This window comes from Molothrus ater, chromosome 6 (assembly GCF_012460135.2).
Source record: "Molothrus ater isolate BHLD 08-10-18 breed brown headed cowbird chromosome 6, BPBGC_Mater_1.1, whole genome shotgun sequence".
Classification (NCBI taxonomy): Eukaryota; Metazoa; Chordata; class Aves; order Passeriformes; family Icteridae; genus Molothrus; species Molothrus ater.
Window position 1 is genome coordinate 18,345,315 of NC_050483.2, and position 24,393 is coordinate 18,369,707.

Below are 24,393 nucleotides of genomic sequence, written 5' to 3' on the forward strand. Positions count from 1 at the left end.
CCAAGCTGCTGTGAAGAAAAACACCAAACAATCCCAGTGAAATTTTCCCAGAAGTTTGTTCAGTGCTGGGGAACAGGGGTTTTCCAAAGTAACTTCTGACCCTTAAGTGACAAAGCCTAGCAGTGAAAACACAGCAGTGCTCAAGCAGCAAGAGATCAAAATACTGGTAAATCTCAGCTTCTTCCCATTATGCCAAGTACATTTGCATTTGGTGGAAAGGCCCAGAGTCACAGAGCAAAAGCTGCTGTTGCTTTTTGCCAGTTTCTCCTTGCCAAGTGTGTACCCTGAGGAAGAGCTGGAAATAAACTCTTTCCCTAATCAATTCTGTGGAGAACAGCAACTCCAAAAATACTATTCTATTTAGTAGCATCACCACTATCACACAGCATCACCACATTAGTCATTCTATTTAGTAGCATCACCACTATCAAAGATGTTTAATTTACTAATTGATTGTATGCAATTCAGCCCAGAAATACCTACTTTTCCAGTTAAGAGAAGCCCCTAAGACTGTGCAGGGAAAATCCTTAAAGAGATGTAGTGAGGCACTTGGAACATAGTAAGTAGTTGTAGGAGTGATGGGGGTATACACTAAACTGGGCCTATTACCCACTGAATTACCTCCAAGTGGTGGCTGAGATGAGCTGTCTGGCTAGACAAGCAACAGCTTCCTTTAAAAGTAACAAATGTTCTTTTAACTCTTATACTAAAAGTCACATTTTCACCAGTTAATAGCAGGTCCAGAGACAAGAATTCACAAAGTAGAGATAAAACCCAGCAGTTTCAGGCAAGAAGAGCTCAAGCACAAATTGTTTTTACAAATCAACTGAAAGGAGGATCAATCAGTAGGTTTTAAACTGCCTTTTTGAAAAGCAAATCTGAAAAACTAATACTTAACTACCTTTATACTAAGTCTTATGAAGTGTCAGCACATTTAAATAGCTGCTTTATCAGCCTATAAATCACCTTCAACATTCAGTGACTATGAGTAAGAGAAGGTTTTACTCCAGTTCTTTTGTCTACTCTAAGTTCTCCAAGAAAACAGAAGGAACTTGCCATCAATAGGCGAGACTGAAAAAAGGGAATGACCTCCAATTACACCTTTTATTACAGTTAGCACTAGTGTGACTGAGTCCCCTTCCCTATTTTGTTCTGAGAAATGTGAAGTGATGAGTCAGTATCCATGGGTGGTTTCTCAAGAACTTGAATTTACCCTTGGACTACTTTCCAAGATTCCAGACACATATTACATATCAATTATATTTTTAACTATGTGCAAAGCCTCATTCTGAACTGTTTGTTCCCACCCCTTTCCCTGTACTGCCATTTCCACTGGGTTTGCTGTGTGCAGCAATACTGTAAATGAAGCCTTCAGCAGCCTAGAGAAAAGACCTGACTGTTCACACTTGCACACCACATGAAGTGTTTGTAGTAAAATTCCACGTGTGCTGGTACCTTTTAGCTTTTCTTTGAGGGTAGTCAATAGGGCAGATAGAGTGAAGTGCTTAAACCAAAACTCTTCCCACCTCTAAAGCTATAGACTTAGAAACTGATGTCCAGTCTGCCCTTAATTGCTTGCTTTAAACATCTTTCTTTCTGATAGAATTCAATTATACAATAAATGCTGAAGACACATTTAAGTAGAAGATATATCCCAGAACACTAAGCCTGTATCTCAGTCTGCCTTTGCAGGGACTCAACAGAGATTAAGGGCCAGAAATGGCATCTACTTTATCCTGCAGCTGTAACAGACTCAAGAACATTAACAACAGTGTTTTTAAGTGCTTTATATTTATTATAAAGTATTAATAACTGAATGTATGGAAAATGATTCTCTGTACAAGAGAGTAACATGACAGCTTTTACAAGTTCTGCTATACAGTACATGAAATGCTGCACATTTTTTCAGCCGCTTCAAACAGTATTTGCTATACAAGTCAGAAAGGGTAAACTTAGAAGTTTGTTTATAATACAGTGTGTTAGAAAGCACAAACAAATAACATTCAAAATAAACAAGCTCCCAAAAAATCAAAAGAAGTCTTTAGATGGCATGTACACAGATTATACTCAAGTTTCAATATACATGTTATTGTTCCCCACAAGATGCTCCACTTTACTGGATTCCTGGAACATGATGAGAATTGAAGGCGCAAGAAAAGCACCTCTCAAGCCACGTAAGAACTGGATGGGCAGAACAGCAATTTCCTGAAGTGCTCTCCACAGTCTTTGGCTCTATTTATTACAGCCATATACTGTGGCAACACAAGAAGAGAGATGGGCCTCAATCACCAGTACTATCAATGCCAATCCAGTCCAGTTATCTGGGGAGCTGCTAGAGCAATTCAAGGCACTCTTCCCAGTGCTGCCAGCCCACAGAACTCCCTGTGCAGGACACAGCATTTTAAGAGAACCAGGCATGTTCTTGAATGACATGGAACAAACAGTTCAAAACAAACTCCTTCAGAATGTCCAGTTCAAAGCCCATTCATACTTCACTTCCAGGGCACACCAGCCTAAGAGAAACATTCATCTGTGTGTCACTCACACTTTAAAGCACACTGCTCCAATGTGTTTAGTTGCTTCTGGTTAAAGTGGTGTAAGGTATCAGCAGCTTTGAAGATAGTGTTCTTGGGGCATGGTGAACCTAAACTCACAGTAAGTTCTTAAGCCTACTTCACAGTTTAGCAGTTGTCTCCTTCGTGTTTCCTTTTCCTTAAGAGGCAGTGTCTACAACAAATCAGCTTTTACAGCTGTTCTGCTTACAACACAAACCAGAATGCCAACATCCCCCAAAAATGTACCCACAGCAAGTTTGCTCTGATGCATGTGGTATTGACAACTAATTTTAAGCTTCTCCCATAATACAAAATAGCTCCAAGATTGAAAAGATTTAAAGATATTGCATGGTTGTATTTTACTTTTGCCTCCCAGTCTCTTTCCAACTATTTACGGAACTGTAAACAAGTAATTTTTATAGTCCTCAGTACTGTACACCTGCATTTCCAGGAACTGGAATTCAGTGACACCTTCATTAGAGATACAGTAGCCTAAGCACAGTGAAAGTTCTGTTCAGCTGCCCTCTTCATACGGTCACCAACAGGCCACTCCTCCCACATTCACACCTTCAGCTTCCTCTTCTGATCAAAGTAGGCATCAAATCTGGATAACGCATATTCCTGGAGAAATAAGGGACAATCAGTATTCTATACAGTAAACAGCTGTTTTCTTTTTTGGGATGGGGAAACAATGAAGTATTAACTGTGTTACTTTCCTAATCCATCATCTCAATGCACTAATTAGCTTTATTCAGAAGGATAATCTCTCCAGAGGTGTTCTGGTTTCTTAAAATTTCCTCCAGTTTTGTTTCAACTCTAACACAATTAGCTGCTGCCAAAATGTCAGAAAAAACCCAGGTACTAAAAAGGCCAGGACTTCACTGAAAAGGCTGGCTCCTGCAACACTTCCAGTAAGATATTCCAGGTACCTGCCAGTCCTATCACTTTGCAGTACACTGAGCACAGACCAAGAGCTGGACTGATCAGTTTCTCAAGTACAAGCTGCTACCTGGCACAGATATTGCTGCACACTGAACATCACCATGGGACAGCATGTGCACTTTGACTTTGCACTTAGTTTGAAATTCTCACTGCATGTTGGCCTCTCTCTTGCCTGGGATGTCTTATTGCAGAATAATGCTGCTGGACACAAGGCTATACACTTCCTACATAACCATGGGAACAATTTCTGAAGTTTTTATGATCTTACATGTTGTATACATTCTTAAGGAGAGAGCACAAACTAGTAACAAAAGGATTTTTAAAAGTTTTACACCACTTAGAAGATACTGGTTGCTGTGAGAGGCCATTCCATTGCATTTTCAATAATGTACTGCAGGTTATTTAGATTATTTGTTTTCAGTAGTGTAAAACTACAATTTTAAAACTTACCAGGTACCCAAACTCAATGGATGAGATCTTTGCTTGTATAATAGACCACAGACCCCAGAAGAAGTGTGATGCAAGGGCAAACCTGAAATTACAAGGCTATGTTATTGAAATAAATACCTAGCTAAGTCACAACACCTTATTTCCATATCCTCTTACAATATCATTCCCTAGTTTGGGGATGTTCACACCTTGCTTCAATTATGATACTACAAAAATAATGCCCCATTGAGTAGTGTTCTGTTTACTTCACTATTAGTGTATATCACATATCTAGTGTTACAGTGGACAGATCATTCTTTAGCACATATAAACAGCTTTCAATCTCTCTTGGCTCAAGTTCCTCACCAGTGAGGTATGTACAAGGATAGGTACCACAGTGGAAGTCTCAAGATACAGTTGTGCAAGGCAAGTTACCTGTTAACTTCTACCAACACTACTTCTTCTAGTTCAGACTTCTCTTCATCGCTCAGATTTTCAAAGCCATCATGGAATGCAGACAGGTAACTGGAGAGGAAATGAAGCTGGAAGGCAAGTAAACAACTGAGTTACAACTTTTCATCTCAAGATATATTTGTTTCTTTCAGGCCTAGGCAGACCTTCTAATAAATTGGCATTTACTTTTTTCTAACCATCCAGTGTTAGAGTTAGCTTTAAGATTAATGGTGCCCCTAACAATTGCTTGAAAGTCTGGTTTAAGAAAAGCTATATTGTTAGGACAGGCAGTATATTGCTACCACCAACTAATTTTACAGTTGCAGTCTACAACTACTGGACTTTTTGTGGTAGATGGGTACACCACACATAGTAAATATTCTGTCCTGAATAGCTATTAAGTTACTATGATTTTTAAAGCAAAGCTAGTCAGGATTAGACAAAGTATTATACTTGAAGTCATGGAGGAAATATCTTGGGACACAGTAAGTCTAAAAGGGAACTGAAAAAGAGTTATGATATGAAGACTGGACACTGGCATTTATCTATGTCTTTTGTGTCTACCTGCTGTTTCTTTGAAGGATATTTAAGAAAACTGGCTTTGAAGAATGGGTACTTCTCATATGAATAATCATACATCCATTCACAGAAGTGATTTCCAATGTCAAATCCTCTGAAAAAGAAACAAAGTACCTCAATATTTGCAAACTAGCAATCTGGGTATTTTTTAAGCAAACCAAAAATCAAGCTTAAAAGCACTGGGCTACTCATAATTTACTGCAGTTTTCCTGGAGCTAGAGAATTGATATCCAGCAAACAACTTTTTGCAAGTTATTATAAAACAGTAAAGAGGGGCAGTTAAGAACAAAAGCTATCAGCTACATGAAAATATTAGACTTGGCTACCAAACTTTATACCAATAGACACAGTAAAAATACTTGAGTACGTAGTACATATCAGTATGAAGTCAGACATCTCTAACATTGGCATTCTTGAAGGCAAAGAGATCATATTCAAAGTTTTCAACATATTCCACTTTTACATTATTGGAATTCACTGTTTTATTATGCTATGGTGGTGTTTAATCCCAGCTATGGTGGTGTTTAATCCCAGTGACTATATACACTTAGATCAACCTTAAAAACACTTAACTAGATGTCTGAGGGAAGAAAAACAAGCATGTTGCATAACCATGTAGTGAAAAACTTGTATTCTTATCTGCATAGATGAAAAAGCTATTAGAAAGGACAGAAATAAGAAACATGAAAGCAAAGCTGCCCTACATACATATGCACACAAAATCTACCCTTTTCTTCAGCTTCCCACTAGAAAGAAATTTTGACATGCAAGCAAGAAGCCATTTGTGCATAACAAACCCTCTAATCTGAACAATCAAGAAGCCACAACAACTTTACCTCTGCTGTGTGCCTAAACTCAACAGCATCAGAACTGTTTTGATTAGTTATATTTGCTAACCACCACTACCAAAGCAGAACACAATTCACTAAAATAGACAAACAATCAGTAATGCAGCACGTGGCCTCCCTGCAGCATGCAGAAAGGAACACACTCCCATGCTGAAGAGAAAATAAAGTGCTTACCGGTAATTATAGCTGCTGTATTCAAAGTCAATGAGCATCAGCTTTTGGTTTTCTGAACTTTCTCTGCCTTCCAGAAGTAAGATATTACCTGAAAATTAAGATAATACTGTATATTTAATAATGCAGGAAAATCAGAAAAAAGCAATACTGTGTATCTCAAGGAACATTGTTCAGCTAATCCTAGTTATCCCTTAAATCTGCACTGAAAAGTTATAGGTGTGCTGGTTTTGGCAGGGGTAGTTCACTTTCTTCACAGTAGCTGGCACAGGGCTGTGTTTGGATTTGTGGTGTTGATAACACAGGGATGTTTTTGTTATTGCAGAGCAAGTGCTTCTGTAGAGTCAAGGTCTTTTCTGCTTTGCAGCCCAGCCCAAAAAGGGACCAGGGTGCAGGCAGAGTTGTGAGGAGATACAGCTGAACAGCTGACCAAAAGAATATTCCATATGATATGCTCACTATGTAGAGTGGGAAGAAGGAGGAAGAGGGGATGTTTGGAGTGATGGTGTTTGTCTTCCCAAGTCACTGGTGTGTGTGATGGGGCCCTGCTCTCCTAGGGATGGCTGAACACCTGCCTGCCTGTGGGTAGCAGTGAATTAATTTCTTTATTTACTTTGCTTGTGTGAGCAGCTTTTGCTTTCCCTAATTAACTGCCTTTATCTCAGCCTGTGAGCTCTCACTTTACCCATCAAATTCTCTTCCCAATCTCACTGGGAAGACTGAGTGGCTCTGTGGGGCTGAGTTGCCAGCTGGGTTTAGTTAAAGCCAAGTTGCACTGGCTGTTCACCAGCTGTCTGGAAGTTGAGATACATAGCTTTACCTTGTAAAGCTGAAAGCAAGAAAGTTTTTTCTGTACAGGGAGAGGCAGATTTGTTCTCCCAAGGATCCTCTTTCCCCAGTTCAGCTTGCAGCTGGCTCAGGTGGTCCTGTCAGCCTTAGCAGTCCTTCCTGCATTGTTTCTTTGCACAGCTTGAGATCTATAAATTTCACAGCATCTCTCCAATCAGCATAGCACTATCACTGATCATACAACACTTGGGACAGAAATTGCTTTTCAGCAGTTTGATCACTCTGCTGTTCTAATATGTGGCACAAACAGTACCTATACAGAAAGTTTAGGCAATTGCTTATGTGTCTTTCAAGTCACACAGTCACTATAATTCATCTAAAAGACATCAAGTCTGCCTCTGTCAAGTAGCAGATAGTAAACAAATATAGAGCAATGTCAAGTTCTGCAGGAGTTTGACTCTGCAGGTCCATGTGCTCTCCATGCCACACTCTTGCACCAACAGAAAAAGCAGCACAGTATTTCACATATTTCACACACATCCCCCAAACCCCTTGGAGCTTCAGGCTCCCCAGCTTGCCTCAGTCCTATTATGCTCTGACTCCTCCAGTAGTGCACCTTGCCACATCAGCAAGGAGACCTCCAACTCCACCACTACTGACATCTCAGGTTAGTGGCCTTTTCCCCTTGTGCTGCCTATCCTTGTGTCCACCCTGCAGGGCAGTTCCTCAGCCAAAGCTGGGACCAGTGACAACAAAACAGCCCTGCACACAGTCCCACTAGAGCATCCTTCCAGCTCAGCCCAGCTTACCCACTGTTCAGGTGGCACAGCATACCCAACACACCTTCAGCCTTGCTTCCTCCTCATCTTTTTCAGGAAAATTGTTATTCCTTCCATGACTCCCAGACAACACTAAAAAAAGGTGGATAAGGTTTTCCTAATGTTTCTTATCAGTACAAATTAAAAACCGCCATGTCAAACTGCCCTACTCTCCATTTCACCACTCACTGTACTTCTTGGGCATCTTTCTTTTAGAATGACTCCAGTATACCCTACTCTGATCATGTATATTGCAGCAAAGCAAGGTATGGTCTAAACAGAAAACACACAAGGCTCCCATCATCAACTGACCTGTACTAGCAGAGCATGAGTACATTCTTGACTTAACCCAGTCACAACACCAGAGTTCTCTAAAAAAGCCTGAAGGGCTGCAGAAGCCCATACTTTGCTTTGGTACTGGAGCACACCAGTCAGGGCAGTACCTCCACAACGTGGTTACCTCTCAGAGAGGCAAACAAGTCACCAGAAAAGGCTCAACAGTACATCACTGAGCAATACTGAAATATTAGCAGCTTACCCTCCTGACAATCATTGTGGCAAAATACAACTGGTGAAGAAGTAGCTTCAAGCATAGCTCTAGAAAAAAGCAACAGAGCATCTTTTAAGTAACAAATAACTAAGTTCAGTTCCACTTCCAGGTAATTTTGTTGTAAGAATTGGAAACACCATTCCCTCCCAGCAACAGCCTATTTTCTTAATTAGGAACAAAACATCAGCACAATAAAGTCTGACTTTATGATCAGTATGTCAGATCAGCATCAGTTTCATCATAGAATTTTGTATTTGTATGAGACTCAGGTTGGTCACAGAACCAAAAAGAATCCCCAGCTTGCAAAGTAAGATGAATATGAAGTGTTATACTGTATAACATGTCTGAACAAGTATACAAAAATCCATCCAGAAACTGTGGAGATTAGAAGACAGTAATAGACAAAATAAGCCTACCTTAGATTTTGCATTTCCTGGGGCAGATTGTAACTGAGAAGTTTGTTCAGTTTTCTGGTTTGGGATTCTCTGGTGAATTTAATTCTCAGCACTTGATTTAGATACCTGGTAAGAGAAGACACAATAATAAAGGATTTGTAACAATGAGTATATTATTCTTCCCATACTATAATACCATTTAAAATAAAATCAAGGAAGCTTGAAAGAGTTACTGAAGAAAACATTACTGTTCTTCAAGGTAACTGAAGTCCTTCATGTGATAGTTTCTGGGTACAGTGAAAGCTTGTGATCTCAGGCATTCAGGAAGAATGATCTGCTTACCAAAATTACAATGGATCACCTTTTTTCCCCCCATAAAGTATTGCATAACTTACTTTTCCATTGTTCCAAAAAGCCACTTAGGTTCCTTATTAAATGGCATTTTCATGCCATGAAATCTGGCCATCTTCTCAGCTATTTCAGCAGATATGTCAGGTAAGCTTAGTTCTTCAGTGGTCAGTTTCCTGCTCTGTAATAAAATACAGTAGTCTTACAATACAATTAATTGATGAGTTACAGAACTGTGACTAGTTATAAACACTAGCATTAGGTTCCATGCAGTTTACTGTGAAATACTAGTGTAGTACTCAAGCAATACTCTTTTTTGCTCACAGATGAACTTACAAAATTGCTGCCTTTGCAAAGTTGTTAGCCAGCCCTACTAACAACTTAATCAATTCACTTCTAGATTCAGGACCTGGGGAGTATCACATCTCACGCTAAGAATATCTTCAAAGCAGATAAAGTATAAATATTTAAGAACATCAAAAGCATCTGCTCTTGTTACCTGTTAAAGGGAAGTGTTACTCCACAGCTTCCCCATGCTATGTTTGGTATCTAATAGGCTTTTTATCTTCATTTATTTGCCTCTGCTAGAGTTGAAGAGTTTTTAGACATCTCCCCGTGGCAAGAGCTACAACGGGGCTCTCCAACACCCACTCTAACTGTATCAAATTACAGACAGCAATTACTACAGGCAGCCAAGTATTCCATTCCCACATCCCTGCTTTTCTGGGCAGTCCAGAGACCTTCTTGTCATGATCAATTACAACAGCTTCCAGCAGCCCACTAACTACTTGTGAGCAGGACTTACGGGAATGAATTCCTCCAGTCGCCCTTGTGGGAAGATTCCATAGAGCTTTGGGCCGAGCGCTCTCTCTGCAAGAATGGCAAACATAACACTTTCCAGAACCATGGCTTCTGCTCCCTACCAAGGAAATCAAAGCATTAGTTGGTGCTGGCACAGCAATTAACATGGGTGTGTGCAACAGCTAAACTGTTACCAAGTGAGAAATTTTAGGGCTAGCTTTGAAAAGACTCTACATTCTACTAATCAAAGTTTCTTGACTAATAACTTCTAGTCAGCATGGGAGCAACACAAGTTTTTTGCTTTCAAGTTTAAAGCTGGGGAAGAAAACCTGTATTACTTAATTTTGGTGGGCCAGGTCAAAGGAAAACTGCAAAAACCAAAACACCCTCTCTTCTCTAACCCTGTGAGAACTCTGCAAATTCATTTCCTGGAGGAGCTCATCCCACTGAAACACAACACAGGAACTACAAATATTATCCTATATCAACTATTTTAATACTCTTCAGAACACTACCTCTCAAAAGAACATTTTAGCTACACAAGTGAATGAACTGAATAACACTTTTCATCTAGAAGATCGACTTAGAATGTGCTTAATGGAAGGAAATCCTAAGTTGTTTGGTTTTTTTTTTTGAAGTGAGGAAGTAATTTAAGCTCTTGCTAAGGAATATGTGTGTGTGAATAAATGTTCTTCCCTTTCTACCACCAAGCATACCTCAAGTTTCAGTAACTTTTCTCTAAGGTTTTCATACATCAATAGGCTTGGTTCATAGCAATGACAACCAGACAACTTTTTAATATGAATTTAAAAGTTAATAGAAATATGAAATATTTAGTCTCAAAATCACGGCTAAAAATCACTGAAGTGTAGCTTTCTGGATGGGTAAGATGATCTGTAAGTAAGCACAGAGGTCACATTATAAATATCTACTTCTAGCAATTATGTTCACCAGAATCCAGCTCTACTCAAACCCTAAAGATCTGCCAAGCATCTGCCTACTTTTGAGCAGCTCATCTCAGAGTCAGACCCATAACACTTAAAAGTGTAAGTATGAAGAGCAAAACATTAAGAAACCTCTCAGGTATTTCTGACCACAGATCCTTGTGCATTATTGCAGTCAACACAATATCAGACAGTATATAACTCTATACTAAAGTTCCACTCTTGAGTACACTCCAGGCAGCACCACTGATAAATTATTTTTATTATTGTCCCACACATTATTCTGAGATCTTCAATAAATTCTAGTGTTTCATATTGAAGTGTAGTGAAGACTCATGTAACTGTGTTCTGCAGCACTGAGACTTTAAGACAATTTGCATATGAATTTATTGCATCTATGTTCTCCACCATTTTTTCATCCCAGTTCCTCAAAGCATCAAATGCTTTATCCACTAACACACCAAAAATATGTTTTTAATCATTTCACATGCCCACACCGTCACAGGTCTGAACTCTTTCCATTCAGTTCTGAAATCTAATGCCAAGCACCGAGAAGGAAATTAGTTACAAGCTACTCAATGTCCACTCTATTATTAACCAACACTGACTTTGACTACGCCTGGTACAACATCAGGAGTTTTTAAGTCTGTTCCCATTAAGGTATCAGTTCCTTATTTCCATATCTTACTGAAAAGCAACTCACTATTCTTGGATAACAGAAAGTACAAAAAGCCCCTGTTATTCATTAAGGCATCTCTTCATGCATCAGAAGTGACAAGTACTAGAAGAACTTTCCTCTACTGAAACCAAATGGTTATTTGAACACAAGACCAATAAGAGTTTTGGAACAATACCAGCCATGTAATTTCAGGAACAAAGGCCTCTTCTTCATAATACCCAAGGAACCTTTTACCAAGTCTCCACTCCATACTACTGTCAAACACAGGTAGGTGTGGAAATAAACTACTAAAGGACATGAAAGAAATTCTATAGCATACTTCATATGGACACTGAACAAACCTAGGTATCTGACTCTTCAGATTAATGTTCACCTGATGACTTCAAAGGATCAAGCATTGTAGCCAAGGACATTAGGTACCTCAATGCTTTCAAACACTTTGCAATATACTTATGCTGCCAAGACAACATTTTAAGATCTAAAGCTCTCAATTTTGACCAGTTTCAGAGATTCATCCATAAGCACTTGTATTTAGATTTCTAGAGAAGATTGGACCACTCATGCTTTTAAATGGATATTTAAGAGATCAATGTTTTATTTCAAACCTAGCAATGATAGACATTTTTTACAAGATTTTCCCAGGATGCAACTCCCATACAAGGAGCCTTTACACACTTCAGTTGGAACTGAAGCTTCTGTTTTTTTTCTGCCTTAACAAAGATTTAACTGTAAAATACATAAAGCAGTCATAATCTAAGGAAAATTACTGCAAATTATAGCAAAACCAAAGTAAAACAAATAAATTCCTGTTAAAAGGCCTTATGAGCCGACAGAAGACTATCCAATGAATACACACACACAGTTGTCACACACCAGGCAGCTCAGAAGCTACAATGACTTTGTTAGTGAACCCAGAGAATTTTATTGTCTCTAAAGAATATCATCTCCTCCCATAACCAACACACATGAGAATTAACAAATCCATCCTGACAGTAATTCTTGAGAACACTGATTCAACAGTGAAATTTCAGCACCATGAGATTAATAGCAGAAAACCTATCAGCAGAGAATCAGTATTCTCAAGCAACAAATACCACAAATGAAGTTCTGAAATTCAAAACCTTGTTTCCTGTACTGCAAAACTTCCATGAGCTTCTGTCACCAGGGTGGGGCTTGTTTGGACTTTTGGAGTTTTTTTAGAACTTTAACTCTTTTTCTACATGATTGTGGTAGAGGAGAAATCAAGCCATCTCCATTTTTCATCTTTGAAAGAAACTGAGGTATCAAACCAGTACATTTTTCAGTTCAATCTTGGTTCAACTGATTGAAGCTGTTCCAGTAAGCTAAACAAAGCTCAGCAAAACTTCAAAAGCAGTCATTCAACAACAAAAAATTTAAAACCAGTTTCAACTCACTAGGAAAAAAAAGACCAAAACCAAACAAATGCTTGAAAACGTTTCAGATGGTATTCCCAGAAGGCAAAAATACAAGGGGAGAAAAGCAGCACTTAGCAATTGAGTAAAATGTACTTTTCCCTAGTCACTGCCAAAATCATTATGAGCTGAAAACAGTACATAACAACCAAGGCATCTGGCTAGCATGCTGCAATGTTACCCCTTTCTGAAAAAACACTGCCAGGGTGGAAATCTAAATCACCAAATCCTGTTCAGATGACTTTAGGAAAAGATACACTCAGCTAAACATTATGCTGCAGGAGAAGAAATTATTCCAAATGCCAGAACTTGAAAGTTTGCAGAGCAGAGATGATCCAAGCACAGTGCTAATCAGGAACACTTCATGTCCAAGAAAAGTTCTCTCCAGCTCCATGTACTTTCCTCAGAGAAGTTCATCAATGTATTAAAAAATTAGGGATTAAGGTAAAGCAGAGAACTGATGCTCATCTACTTAAGAAGAGTCTAATACTAGAAATAGTAGTAATGATACCAATATTCAAAATTATAAGAAACCATTTAGATTTAGGGTAGAATTGGGGGATGCTTCATAATCTGGAATGCTTGAACCTTTCCAAACTCTGTCCAGACACTCACATAATGTTGCTTCTGTGAGCAAATAAATTTCTTTTCTTCATTAATTTTTACATTTTCTAGACACAGTCCAGGTGGAATAACTACTGGTTTAAAACAAGCAGGATCACCACATTTCCCTATAATCTACAAAATTCTGTGAAATAAGCAAATTTATTTACTCACTTGCAAGTCATTTTCCTTCTGAGACTGTACAGACTCCCCCTTATTACAGGACCTCTATGAATGAGAAAAAGCAAACACAATGAGAAGATGAAATTTCAAGTTATTAACCTGCAGCCACCAGAACAAAGGGAGTAGAAGTACCAGCTACAGTTAACTAAAACACTGTCTCAGACCTGTGACAGCTACAGCACTATTATCCATCTGACCTCTGACCACCACACTTTCAACAATTCCAAAATCTTTCAAAAGGATGTGCCACTGATACCAAGCCACTCGTGTAAATACCTGATTTTCACTTATTTTTATTGCTCCCCAGTCTTTCAAAACAAGATTTCAATGCACCATTAAGCTCAGAGGAATGTTTTTAATTAAGAGAAAATTAAGTCCCTCTGCATGACATCTGGGATGAGATTCTTCCAGCCAAAGCACTTGAGATGCATTACAGAGATTACATAAAAGCTTTACAAGGACTATTGGAAGAGTCATGTTATGAAGGTTGCAAAGCACTTTTTTTTGCTTATTACCTTATTTTCCAAATGTCTTGTGGCTAGAATTTTCTTATTTAAAGTGTGCTGTCTTGGCTGTATGTCCAGTGTACCACTGTCTGTGCAAATCCAAGACTGTTCTTGGAATGAATTGCCCATGTAAGCTAAAGGTCTCTCAGTAGGAACCACAGTATAGTAGCAAAAATTTAACAAGTTCCATGCATTACATATTGTGCTAGGGTTGTTAAGAGTCATTATAAAGCAGTTTCAGAATATTAAACCATACCCTCAGCAACTGAACCCTCAATGGCACATGCTTTTAATAGAGCTGCACATTTACAAATATAAGATGTATTAAAACCCTTGTCCTTTAAAGGGCTTGAAGGTAAGGAGAAGAGAAAGCAAATATCTGCTTAGAATTAGTGACAGTTTGTGGCTGCTATTTATGTTGCAATTCCACCATTGACTGTTTAAACCAGACTAGCTTTAGAGGCCCATAAAGGCAGCCTGCATCTCCACCTTCTGAACACAAACATTGCATTCACAGAACCATGTGCACACCTTCCTGTTCCAAAGCTCTAACATGTCCAAAACAAGGGTGGAAATATGAACTTAATGGAATACAGTTAAGCAACACCAGCTGCCTTAAGTACAATACAACAAGCTCTGCAGTTACAGTATTTCAGAAGCTATAGAAGAAGGGTAGTTAACAACAATCCATGGTCTTTCAGCAAGTACTTCCCATAACACTACTATGTACGTTTAAAACAAGACAATATGGAAACTACTATTACTTTATATTGCTTTCAAGGAAATTAATGAAGTCCAAACATATTCGCTACAGCTAAATGTGTAACTACTCAATAGCATTAAAATCATTTACAAAGGGCTTCTCTGAACAAGCATGGTCTACATCAATACCACTCAGATTTTTCTGGAACAGTCAGAAAGTTACTCACCATTCAGGAGTCTTTCCTGATAAATGGTGCTCTCAGAATGGTTCAGTTCAATCAGAAGGTAAGCACATTAGTCTTTTCCCTAAAACCTGAACTGGCATCTGCTTTCCAGAGGTCATACTGTATAAAGAGCTAGCCAGTTCCAAAAGTCCGCCTCAAATCAGTGTTGGAGACAGCCTAATGGCATCTGGCATTCTGCCATTAGAAAGGGACAGTTAGGGCTTTACTGCAGTCATCACAAGAGGAGACTTCTGCAACATCCCTTTCCTCTTTTCTGTTCCCTCAGCATGAAGCATTAGATTCCATGAAGAAAGAAGAAAATGAATACAAATATGTAAATAACTTGCAAATATGAATGGGAGCTTGGAGAGGATCAGACTTCACAAGCGGCCATGTACTCAGCCTAGGATTAGGAAATTCTTCACTCTACATGGGCAAGGAGAACAAAGTTTGCAGGATGCAATATTATGTACCAGAAGTTTAAGAGTTTAACAGATTGAAGTAGTAGAATTTGATTATTTCCTGATTCTGCACTCACCTCTAAGAAGAGTGGTTTAAAATAAGGCATCTCATAATTTGATCAGCCTATTCAGCTCACTTGTTCTTGGCAAAATCAATCAATTTCACTTTTTCCATAACTCTTAATAGCCCACTCCAACTAATGTCCAATTCTGGGAGCTATTTACATCAACAAAAATGAGGTGATTTTAATTACCTCAAAAAGAGAATCGCTGAGTAACTGCTAGAGCTTTTTAATTTGCTCTCTCTACATGGAAATCAACTAGAAAAGCTGTAGAAGACATTTCAAGATTTTTTCAAATATTTGTTCAGAGCTTTTATTGTGGGTAGACTTGTTCTCAAAGCCCTGAGAAAGTTCACTACAGTTTTCGTAAGGGAGGATAACTATATTCAATAGAAGTTGTTTAGAGTCTAATTTGTGATCATGTACATTGAATGGGAAACAGTACACATTGATCTTTGCTCAGATGGCCAGTGTTTATACGTCTGGCAATTTGATACGGAAAACTGAGTTCAACATTTTCTTCCTAATGCCCCCAATTTCTTCTGTCACTGAAAGATCAAGTCTCTTACCAAAAAACCCAAATGATGCTTGACCAGAGAATTCTGTACAGAGAAGGAACTTTTATCTTTTTTTTATACATAACTTTGAGTTCTGTTCACAAATTTGAATAAAATATAACTCAATTTTCCTGAGCTTACTCAGCTTTAGTTTTCAATACTTCAAAATTCTGCAATACTTTGAATCAGATAAATCCCTAGGAATTCAAATCTTAAATCACAACATCACAATGAATTTCCTCAGAGGTTAGAGGTAACCTGAGCAGGGGAAACTTTTCTAGAAGATGTCAGGAGATGTCAATTTGAACTTCAGTGTATGGAACAAAACCAGCTTTCAGTTTAGCAATAACCATTTCTGCTTCTAAGGATCTGCCATTGATCACTTATCCCTGTCAGACCTGAAGGAACCAATACTAATTTGCTGAAGTCCTAAAAATCTAGCATGTGAAGAATTCCCAATTCAAGCTCTACAAAAGCCACAACTCCAATCCTCTCCATTTCAAGTTACCATTCTGTTATGAGGGAGCAGAGAAAAGGAAGGGACAGTTTTTTGATATTCTGTTATTGCTGTAAACATTCAGATGCACAGACAGTAGCTGGTGCTACTTAAGGCTTACTTTTAAACAATGAAATCCAGTACTAAAGAAAATGAAAGCTGTAGAGAATGCTCCACTTCAGAGATCTCATACTATACCGTGAATCGTGTCTGTCACCTGGAAACCAGAGTGCTCTAGGCACGATCGCATGGGCAAGCCTGCAGCAGAGAACACATGCATATACAACTAAAGTGGTACATTACCCCAGAACACCCTTAATGCCACCCAACACAAATATAACCCCGTAAGAGGTGCTTGGTTTCTTTCAAGCCGTCTGCCAGTGCCAGGGATTTGTAGTTACTCCATGCTACAAACAGACATGGACACCAACAACCACAGAAGACGTTGATCATTACAGTTACACAGCAGTCTGCATTTTATTTAGTTAGACAAAATAAAAGGCAGCAAGGCAGGTATGGAAAAAGATTTACCACAGAACTGTGGCACCCATTTATAATCATTTTGCATCTGCTCACATAGAAATTGAGAGACCAGAAAGGAACATTAGGTATCCTGGTTTGTTTTTCCTCATTTGTATGCAAGATTTTGTTTTTGGCTCTTGTAAAGGTAACAGAGTCCCAGTGAGTCAGAGTTCAAGGTTCTTTTAACATGTGTAAAAGAACGGGAATCAATCCAAGTTACCTTTTGATAGGTGAACTTAAATTTCACCTTGATTTGAGCTTATTTTGTGTTGATGCCACCTTATGTTGAAATGCTATTAGCATTCTCAAGATGCTATTTTGAATTTAAGTAGAAACACTATAGTGATATGAATATGAAATCCAATTTTAAAATCTGGACATTAAATGGCATGTTGTTGGATAACCTTTAGTTTCAGTTGTTTACACTAATACAACCAACAGTTAAAGATATTTTGCCACAAGTTTTACTTTCAATGCTCCCCTTTAAATTTAGCAACTAAGCTGGAGCAAGAGTAAGTGAAGCAGAGTGAGACATTTCCCTTTTTTCAGTGTAGGACATATCTGCATTGTGCCTCAAACATTGGAGTTTTAATGTGGTTAGTACTTTAACCTGTCACAAGTACAATACTTGTCTTAAAAAAAAAAGTTCTGCTCAAGGATATACTCAAGAGAAGTCCTTGATTTATAAACATCCATGCCAGTGCGACCATTCATAATAATGGCCGAGCCAGCACAGTTCATCTCCACCCAGCTCCCCCCAAAACAGTCATGCACACAAAAAATTGGCTTAAACATATCAGCTATGACAGAGGAAGGCACAAAGCCTTCCCTGTGTGGCAGCTTTAGCCAGCTGGCATGGTTTATATTGGATGAGTTTCATGTACTGACATTTGTGTCTTCCAAGAGTCATAATAAGCAAACTGGAGCTATTTTCAAACTGCAAAAAAGGTTCCTTTAAAAGGTGGCTCAAAGAATTATGGTGCCAGTATCATTCCTTCTTAAGTTAGTAATGAGAGATCCATTTTTCACTTGTATTCAAAATTTTAAGTTAAACTTGTCTTCTGTACATCCAATGATTTGGTGCAGGTTGCTATAGATACACAGTATTTACAGTAAAGGGATAAAGAACTGATATCACTGGTTTGTGCTCCAATTTCAACAGAAAGTAAAATGGACAAGAGTTAAAACATGCTACAAAGGCTCAAACAAACAAGTGGTAACTACTAATACCCAGTGGCAGTTACAATAAAGTCATTGAGAATTAAGTTGTGATTTTAGCATAAGGTCTCAAAACTGAACTTACTTAAGCAGTGTTCCTTAATTCCTACAAGGTTTTTAACTTAAACAACTTTACTAAAAATATCAAATTACTCCCACTTAACAGGCTTGTCATAACATTCTGCTTATGCCACCCAGAAACTCAGAAATCCTATGTGAGGTTTTCAAAATACCCAATAAAACAGTTTGCTTATATTTTAACTTGCATTTAAGGTATAGGGGCTGGAAGAGACAAATGTTTGTTGACAAAAATTGTGAACCTCAATGCAATCAAAGTTTTACCTTGGGACTTTCTCTGCTTACTTAACCATTAGTGAACTGCACCAACAAGAGCAGTCATTTCACTGCCACTATGGAAATAAAGGAAGTTAGACATCTCAAAAGATCCTTCAACACCAAGAGCAGAAAGGTTAGAAAGTTATGAACACACTTTCAATTTTCAAACCAAATTAGTTTTGATTTTAGAGCCCAAAAATTTATTTTGATTTCTTCAGTGGATAGGGGCAGAGAAGAGGCAAGTTTAAAAATACCCTGAGGGAAGAAGAGGGCAGCCAAATTCTAGAGTCCATTTTATTTTTACTTTGAAAAATAAGGGAAAGGCCATATTTCTTTACAGCTCTTGGAAAACAGAAGTTCTACCACTACAATAGTTTTACAGCCCATGTTCCTACTCAAGCTTTCTACATATTAACTCAGCATTACATTGAAACCAGTAATAATTCTTAAAAATAACCCCAACTAAGCATCAATTCTAGGAGTCATTTTGGAACAAAGTGTCACATCCCCCTTTTTTTTCACTCTGCTTTTAGTGAGAGTGAAACTAAAAACTACTTAAGCTTAAATTACTGAACTTCTACACACTTTTCTTGTTTAACTTTCCCAACACACATATGGTGCTGTAGCCAAGCAATTCATGCTATTCCAAACCACTGGGACACCTTACATATTTCTGGTAAAGTTTGTTACCACGGGAAAGTTAACAACTCACATAATATAATAAAGGAGCACTTCAAAGTCAATAAAGCAACAGTATCTAATGAGACTTTTAACAGTAAGTTTGGGTCAAGACAGCAGAAGCAGGAAGAATGGGCTGAAATCTCAGGAACAGAAAATCTTCTGCAGATATTGGATCAGTTGTTCAAAGCAAGTGACTGAGTACTGGAAAATATAAAATTAATGGATAATAAAACCAGATCCTCTAAGTCAAACAGGAACAAATGCCAACATACAGATGTTATGAAGCTGCAATTTTTCATAAGGTTAAACACTTACGTTATGATCGCTTATTTACAATATAATCAAGTACGTAGCAGAGATGGATAAGAGAAGATCTGCTGTACAGTGATAGAGTAACAGTCTGTCAGCTTTAGAAGAGACCTTTAGAAGACTACAAAATAGTCTTGCTTTTAAATGTTACTATTTGAAACAGATTTGCCAACCACTTCACTTAAGGTGTGACAAATTTCAATACTATTTACATTTAACTAACCAAATAAAAGTAACCTTAAGAGAGTTCAACAAAACATCTGGTTAAGTTTCTGCGCCAGCTATAAGGCATTTCACACATTCAGGAAAGCATGTTTTGGAATGAGATGACTGTACAGTATTGATGTTCACACTTCATTCTCAGTCTAAAACTACAGATCAAATTTTCTAGCAGCACAAGTACCCACATAATATCTAATAAGATGCTTGAGCAGTGTATAAGCTTGACAAAACCTTCAACTAATCTCCAAGATTCGTAAGTGCTATCAAGATTAAAATTAAGCAGTTTAGTCTCTTGCAATCTAGCTAGTTATGTCAAAGTCCTACATTCTGTACAGAAGCAAATTTTTCTGAAACACCACAGTCCAAACTTAAGACCATAAACAAAACATTAGTGCCCAAACAAACAGCAAATGAGCCTTCAGCTAATTCACGCCAGTCGGGATCTGTGTAGAAAGGAGTGTAAGTTCTAGACAATAACAAACCATAAAAAAAACTGCTTTCAACTTGCAATCTAGCCCCCACCACAGAAACACTCCCTAAAGGAGAAAGCTGCATAGTGTCACAAATGAAGGATTCCAAACATGAGAGTGAAGCTACAGAAACCCTCCCACTCCCAAAGCCCTGTATGTACTCACCATCTGCAGGATTGCACCGTACAAACGCAGGAGAACTGTCCGTGGCTCATCTGCAACTGTCTCAATGGTGTCAGGTAGCGAGCACTGAAACAGCATGTTGCTGAGGCCACCTCTGGAGACCCAGAAATACATTGATTAGCTAACTTGGAAAAGCACACCTTTTGTTTTCAACAGATTACAGGTGCAGTAAACATCCTTTTGGTGTGATTAATTGGTCTACTCTAACAAGAAAGTTTTCCAACAGTACCAATAACTCATATGAGGCTTTGATAAAGAAATGGCAGCTTCGTACTTTTTGGTGTACCGTTCACCACCCAGAGCTATTGATCCAAATTACAGCTCAAGCTATTAACAAATGGATGTAAAATGCAACAAACAACTATGTAGAGCTAAGTAAATTATTTTCAGTGATGCTGGAGTCTTGTCAGATAGACTTGGCTGCACAAGCAAAGCAATGGCAGAAAAAGTTTAAAATCATGCAGTGACTATAAAACTCCAAATTTGAATTAAGAGTTGCTATCACTGGGATTGGCAGCTACAAAATTCAGCTATAAAGTTTTAACCTGAATACCTGTGCTACAGCATTGCTGATGGAAGTCTCACTTCTGCTGTCTTTCTTAGGGATGCATTTTCAATTTTGAATTTTACAGTTAAAGCAGTTCTTTATTTGAAATAAGCTGCTCATGAATTTGTCAAATCTAAAATCACACTCAGTTTCTCTGATCTAGTATCTATCTAGATCTATAAAGTTGTGGAAAACAAAATAAATGCTGTGACTTCTTCCTGTAAAAATACTGTTGTTAAAGAGTAATTATGTAAAAAACCCAGCATGCCTTTGTATCATCTGAATGACTGAAGCACAGATTTCCCTAATTTGTGTCTATCTTGATGAGATGCTAAGTTTCTTGAGGTTCTTGTGGCTCTTAAGAATATCCATCCACTCAACCCACATTTTCTTTACTGCTTTGCCTTTCTGCAATTTTTTCATTATCTTTATGTTCATGAATGAAATTTTCAAATTTTCCTTCTGCAAGTGATTTTGCCTATATCATACAATACCTTGCAGTGACCTTGGATTACAAGAATCCACAGCAGATCCAAAATGTAGTTCTCTAAAATGCAGTTCTCAGTTCTAACCTGATATTCCTTTCTATGCTTTTTCAAATATTCTTCTGGGCTCTCTTTCAACACAGTGGGGAAGCCGAAAAAACTTTCTGGAAAAAAAGGCTCCAAGAAGGAGACCGGGGCTGGCCTACATATCCAAAGTCAACAACGGAGAAGAAAAAAAGAAATCTCAAAAAAACAGGGTAAAACAGCAGCTGCACAATATGCTTAAGAAAGGAGACAGAAAAGAACCAGGTGGCTTGGCAGGCACCCAAAAAAGGATGTTTAGAGACAAGATATGAAGTAACTTTGAACCATGAAGGTGAACAGGTTGGAAAAAAACCCAAGAGACAGATGGAAAGGATATCAAAGGAAGAGCAGAGTCAGCTACTCAAAGACAATCCAAAAATTGGTTAGTTATACTAACTACACTTCTGTCTTTATCTGAACTCTGTTAGACAGGTTTTTGTGGGGAAAAACAACCAAAAAGCATTTGCTGCCTTTTCTAAGCCTCTGACAGAAACTTTGGTGAAAATATAAATAATTAAATAGAAGAACTAAGGACACTGAACAATACTTTACAAGAAATACTGGACTAAAGCTCAAGAATTTGTATAGTTACATGACTTAAATGCTCAGCTTGCACAGCATGTGAAAGCCCAGAAATTCTTTTTTTATACCAGACAAGCTAAAGTGGAGTGCTGTAGTGATGCTGAACTCCATTTAACAGAAGTTTCACTGTAGTTTAAGTTCACTATAGCATTTAAGACTTCAAAGGTTACCTGGAAAAGTTATCAAGGAAATCCATACAGGAGCATAATAAAAGGCACTGTTCTTCTGAAAGGTCAGTCGACTCAACAGCTTGTTTAAAGGTCAAAAGGGCACATCTCACTCATACAGATACAGCTACTTAACTGACAGCTGTACAAGAACATGATTTTGCAATATTAATGGACACACTGGAGAATGCACACTGAGTGAAACCACAATCAGCAAACCAATATGATGCATCTTCCAGAAATGAAAGTGATGAGAAGACTTTTGCCAAAAAAATCCAACTACCAATTAGCATGGCTTTATATGTTCTTAAGTTTCAGCTCATCTGCTATTCTGCCAAATGTGGAAACCCCCAAGCCATTCTGAAGTGTTGCCTCACATGAGAAGTTTCCAAGAAATACAAAGATAATTGCTAAAATGTAAGGCTTTAGAAAGTAAGAACCAAAGTCAGCAACACACATGAATACAGATGAAAATTTAATTAAGCAACTCAAACTAGACATATCAGACTAGTCTATTGTTTAGGAATTGTATTGGTTTTGTAAAAAGTTCTCTCCCTTCATTAACTCCTTATGATCATGTCAAGTGAGGAGAAACAATCTAGAAAAACAACACTACCTGCACTGGGTCTCAGTGAGTGTCTAATTTTTTCAATAAGGCTTTTAAAATAAATTTAGAAATGAGCAGGATGTGTTCTAACCACACTTACACATCAGAGCTTTGTCAACTGTGTATGCTCCCTTAGGTACCTAGGGTACATGTGTGCATGATTTGTGTAGGACAAAAGCTGAGAGATAGAGAAAGCAAACTAATAACAGTATCCTTTGAAATTGTCCTCGACTCTATGATGGATCAGATAGAATGATCAGTCTGGAGGATGTGAGACAAGCAGTGCTTAAAGGGGAAACTCTGAAGTAACATTGGTTTAGTTAGAGCAAAATAAAGATGCTATTTAATTCTGCAAAGAAGGCAAAGATCTCCAACACATTACATCATATGGATTCCAGAACGTCCCCAATTTACATATTTCTGCTGCCAAAGTGCTGAGTCACAAGCACTCGTTACTGTGTGCTGTAGAAGATGACTCACATCGCCGGTACACCGCGTTTACCTGATGACTTCTCAGTGCGGAGCAGCCAGGGCCAGCCCATCAGGCCCTTTTCCCCGGCAGGAGCTCGGTGCAGCGGTCCCTGCCGGCTCCATCCCTCTCCCGGCCGGGCACGGGGCCCCTCCCCCGGCGCGGGGCCGAGACGGGGCCGTGGCCATGCAGCAGCAGCAGCAGCAGCAGCCGCCGCCTCCCCGCACCGCCGCCCGCTCCGGGCCGGGGGCGCGGCAGCGCAGCCCGCACCGCCCCCGGGACCCCCGCACCGCCCCCGCACCCACCGACCCGCTCCCGCCGCCCACTAAACCGAATCCGGGAGGGATTTAAAATGATAAAATGAAATTAAAGACGGAGCCCCCTTCGCCTCCCCCACCGGTGTGGGCTCGGACCCGCGGCGCGCCCCGTCCCCGCCCCCTGGGTGGGCCACCTCCCCCTCCACGCTGACCTGATGGGGCTGATGCGCAGCTGCTCCTCCTGCAGCCCCCGCCAGGCCCCCGGCAGGAACTCCTTGCACCACAGATACGCCCGGCGCCGCGTCCGGGGGTCGAGCGGCGGCGACTCCTCCTCGAGCGGCGGAGGCAGCGCCGGGGGCGGGGTCGCGACACCAACGCCTCTGCCCGCCACGGTGGGGTCCTTCCCCTCGGGGTCGGGGTGAGCCAGCGGCGAGGGCGGCTGCCCGGTCGCGGCGGACCCGCGGCCAAGGAGGAGCCCGAGCGGGGACGGGTCGGCGTCGCCGTTACAGAACTTGGTTTTCATGGCGCGGCGTGGGGGGGGCGCGGCGGCCGTTAGGGCGGCGGGCGGGGGCGGCAGCTCGCGTGCGTCTCTCCGCCGTCAGCGCCGGCGGCGAGTGAGCCCCGCGCTCGCGCCCGGCCCCCCTTTTATACGGCGTCTCGGCACGCGGGCCCGCTCGCTCCTCACGCTTCACGACCGTTTGCCTGTGATTGGCTGGAGCCGGCTCT

The 24,393-nt window shown here is 39.6% G+C and overlaps 1 protein-coding gene across 1 annotated transcript; it reads right to left on the minus strand.

Annotated features, from left to right (window-relative positions):
• Positions 1 to 1,772: 1,772 nt before the first annotated feature.
• Positions 1,773 to 24,272, minus strand: CHKA (choline kinase alpha). Its single transcript, XM_036383279.2, has 12 exons — positions 23,880 to 24,272; positions 20,452 to 20,563; positions 13,512 to 13,565; positions 9,683 to 9,796; positions 8,925 to 9,058; positions 8,551 to 8,655; positions 8,123 to 8,181; positions 5,981 to 6,068; positions 4,944 to 5,052; positions 4,362 to 4,468; positions 3,948 to 4,029; positions 1,773 to 3,176 (listed from the first exon to the last, which is right to left on the minus strand). The coding sequence occupies exons 1-12, from the start codon at positions 24,188 to 24,190 to the stop codon at positions 3,117 to 3,119; spliced, it is 1,335 nt and encodes a 444-aa protein (XP_036239172.1). The 5' UTR covers positions 24,191 to 24,272; the 3' UTR covers positions 1,773 to 3,116.
• Between the last annotated feature and the right edge of the window lie 121 nt (positions 24,273 to 24,393).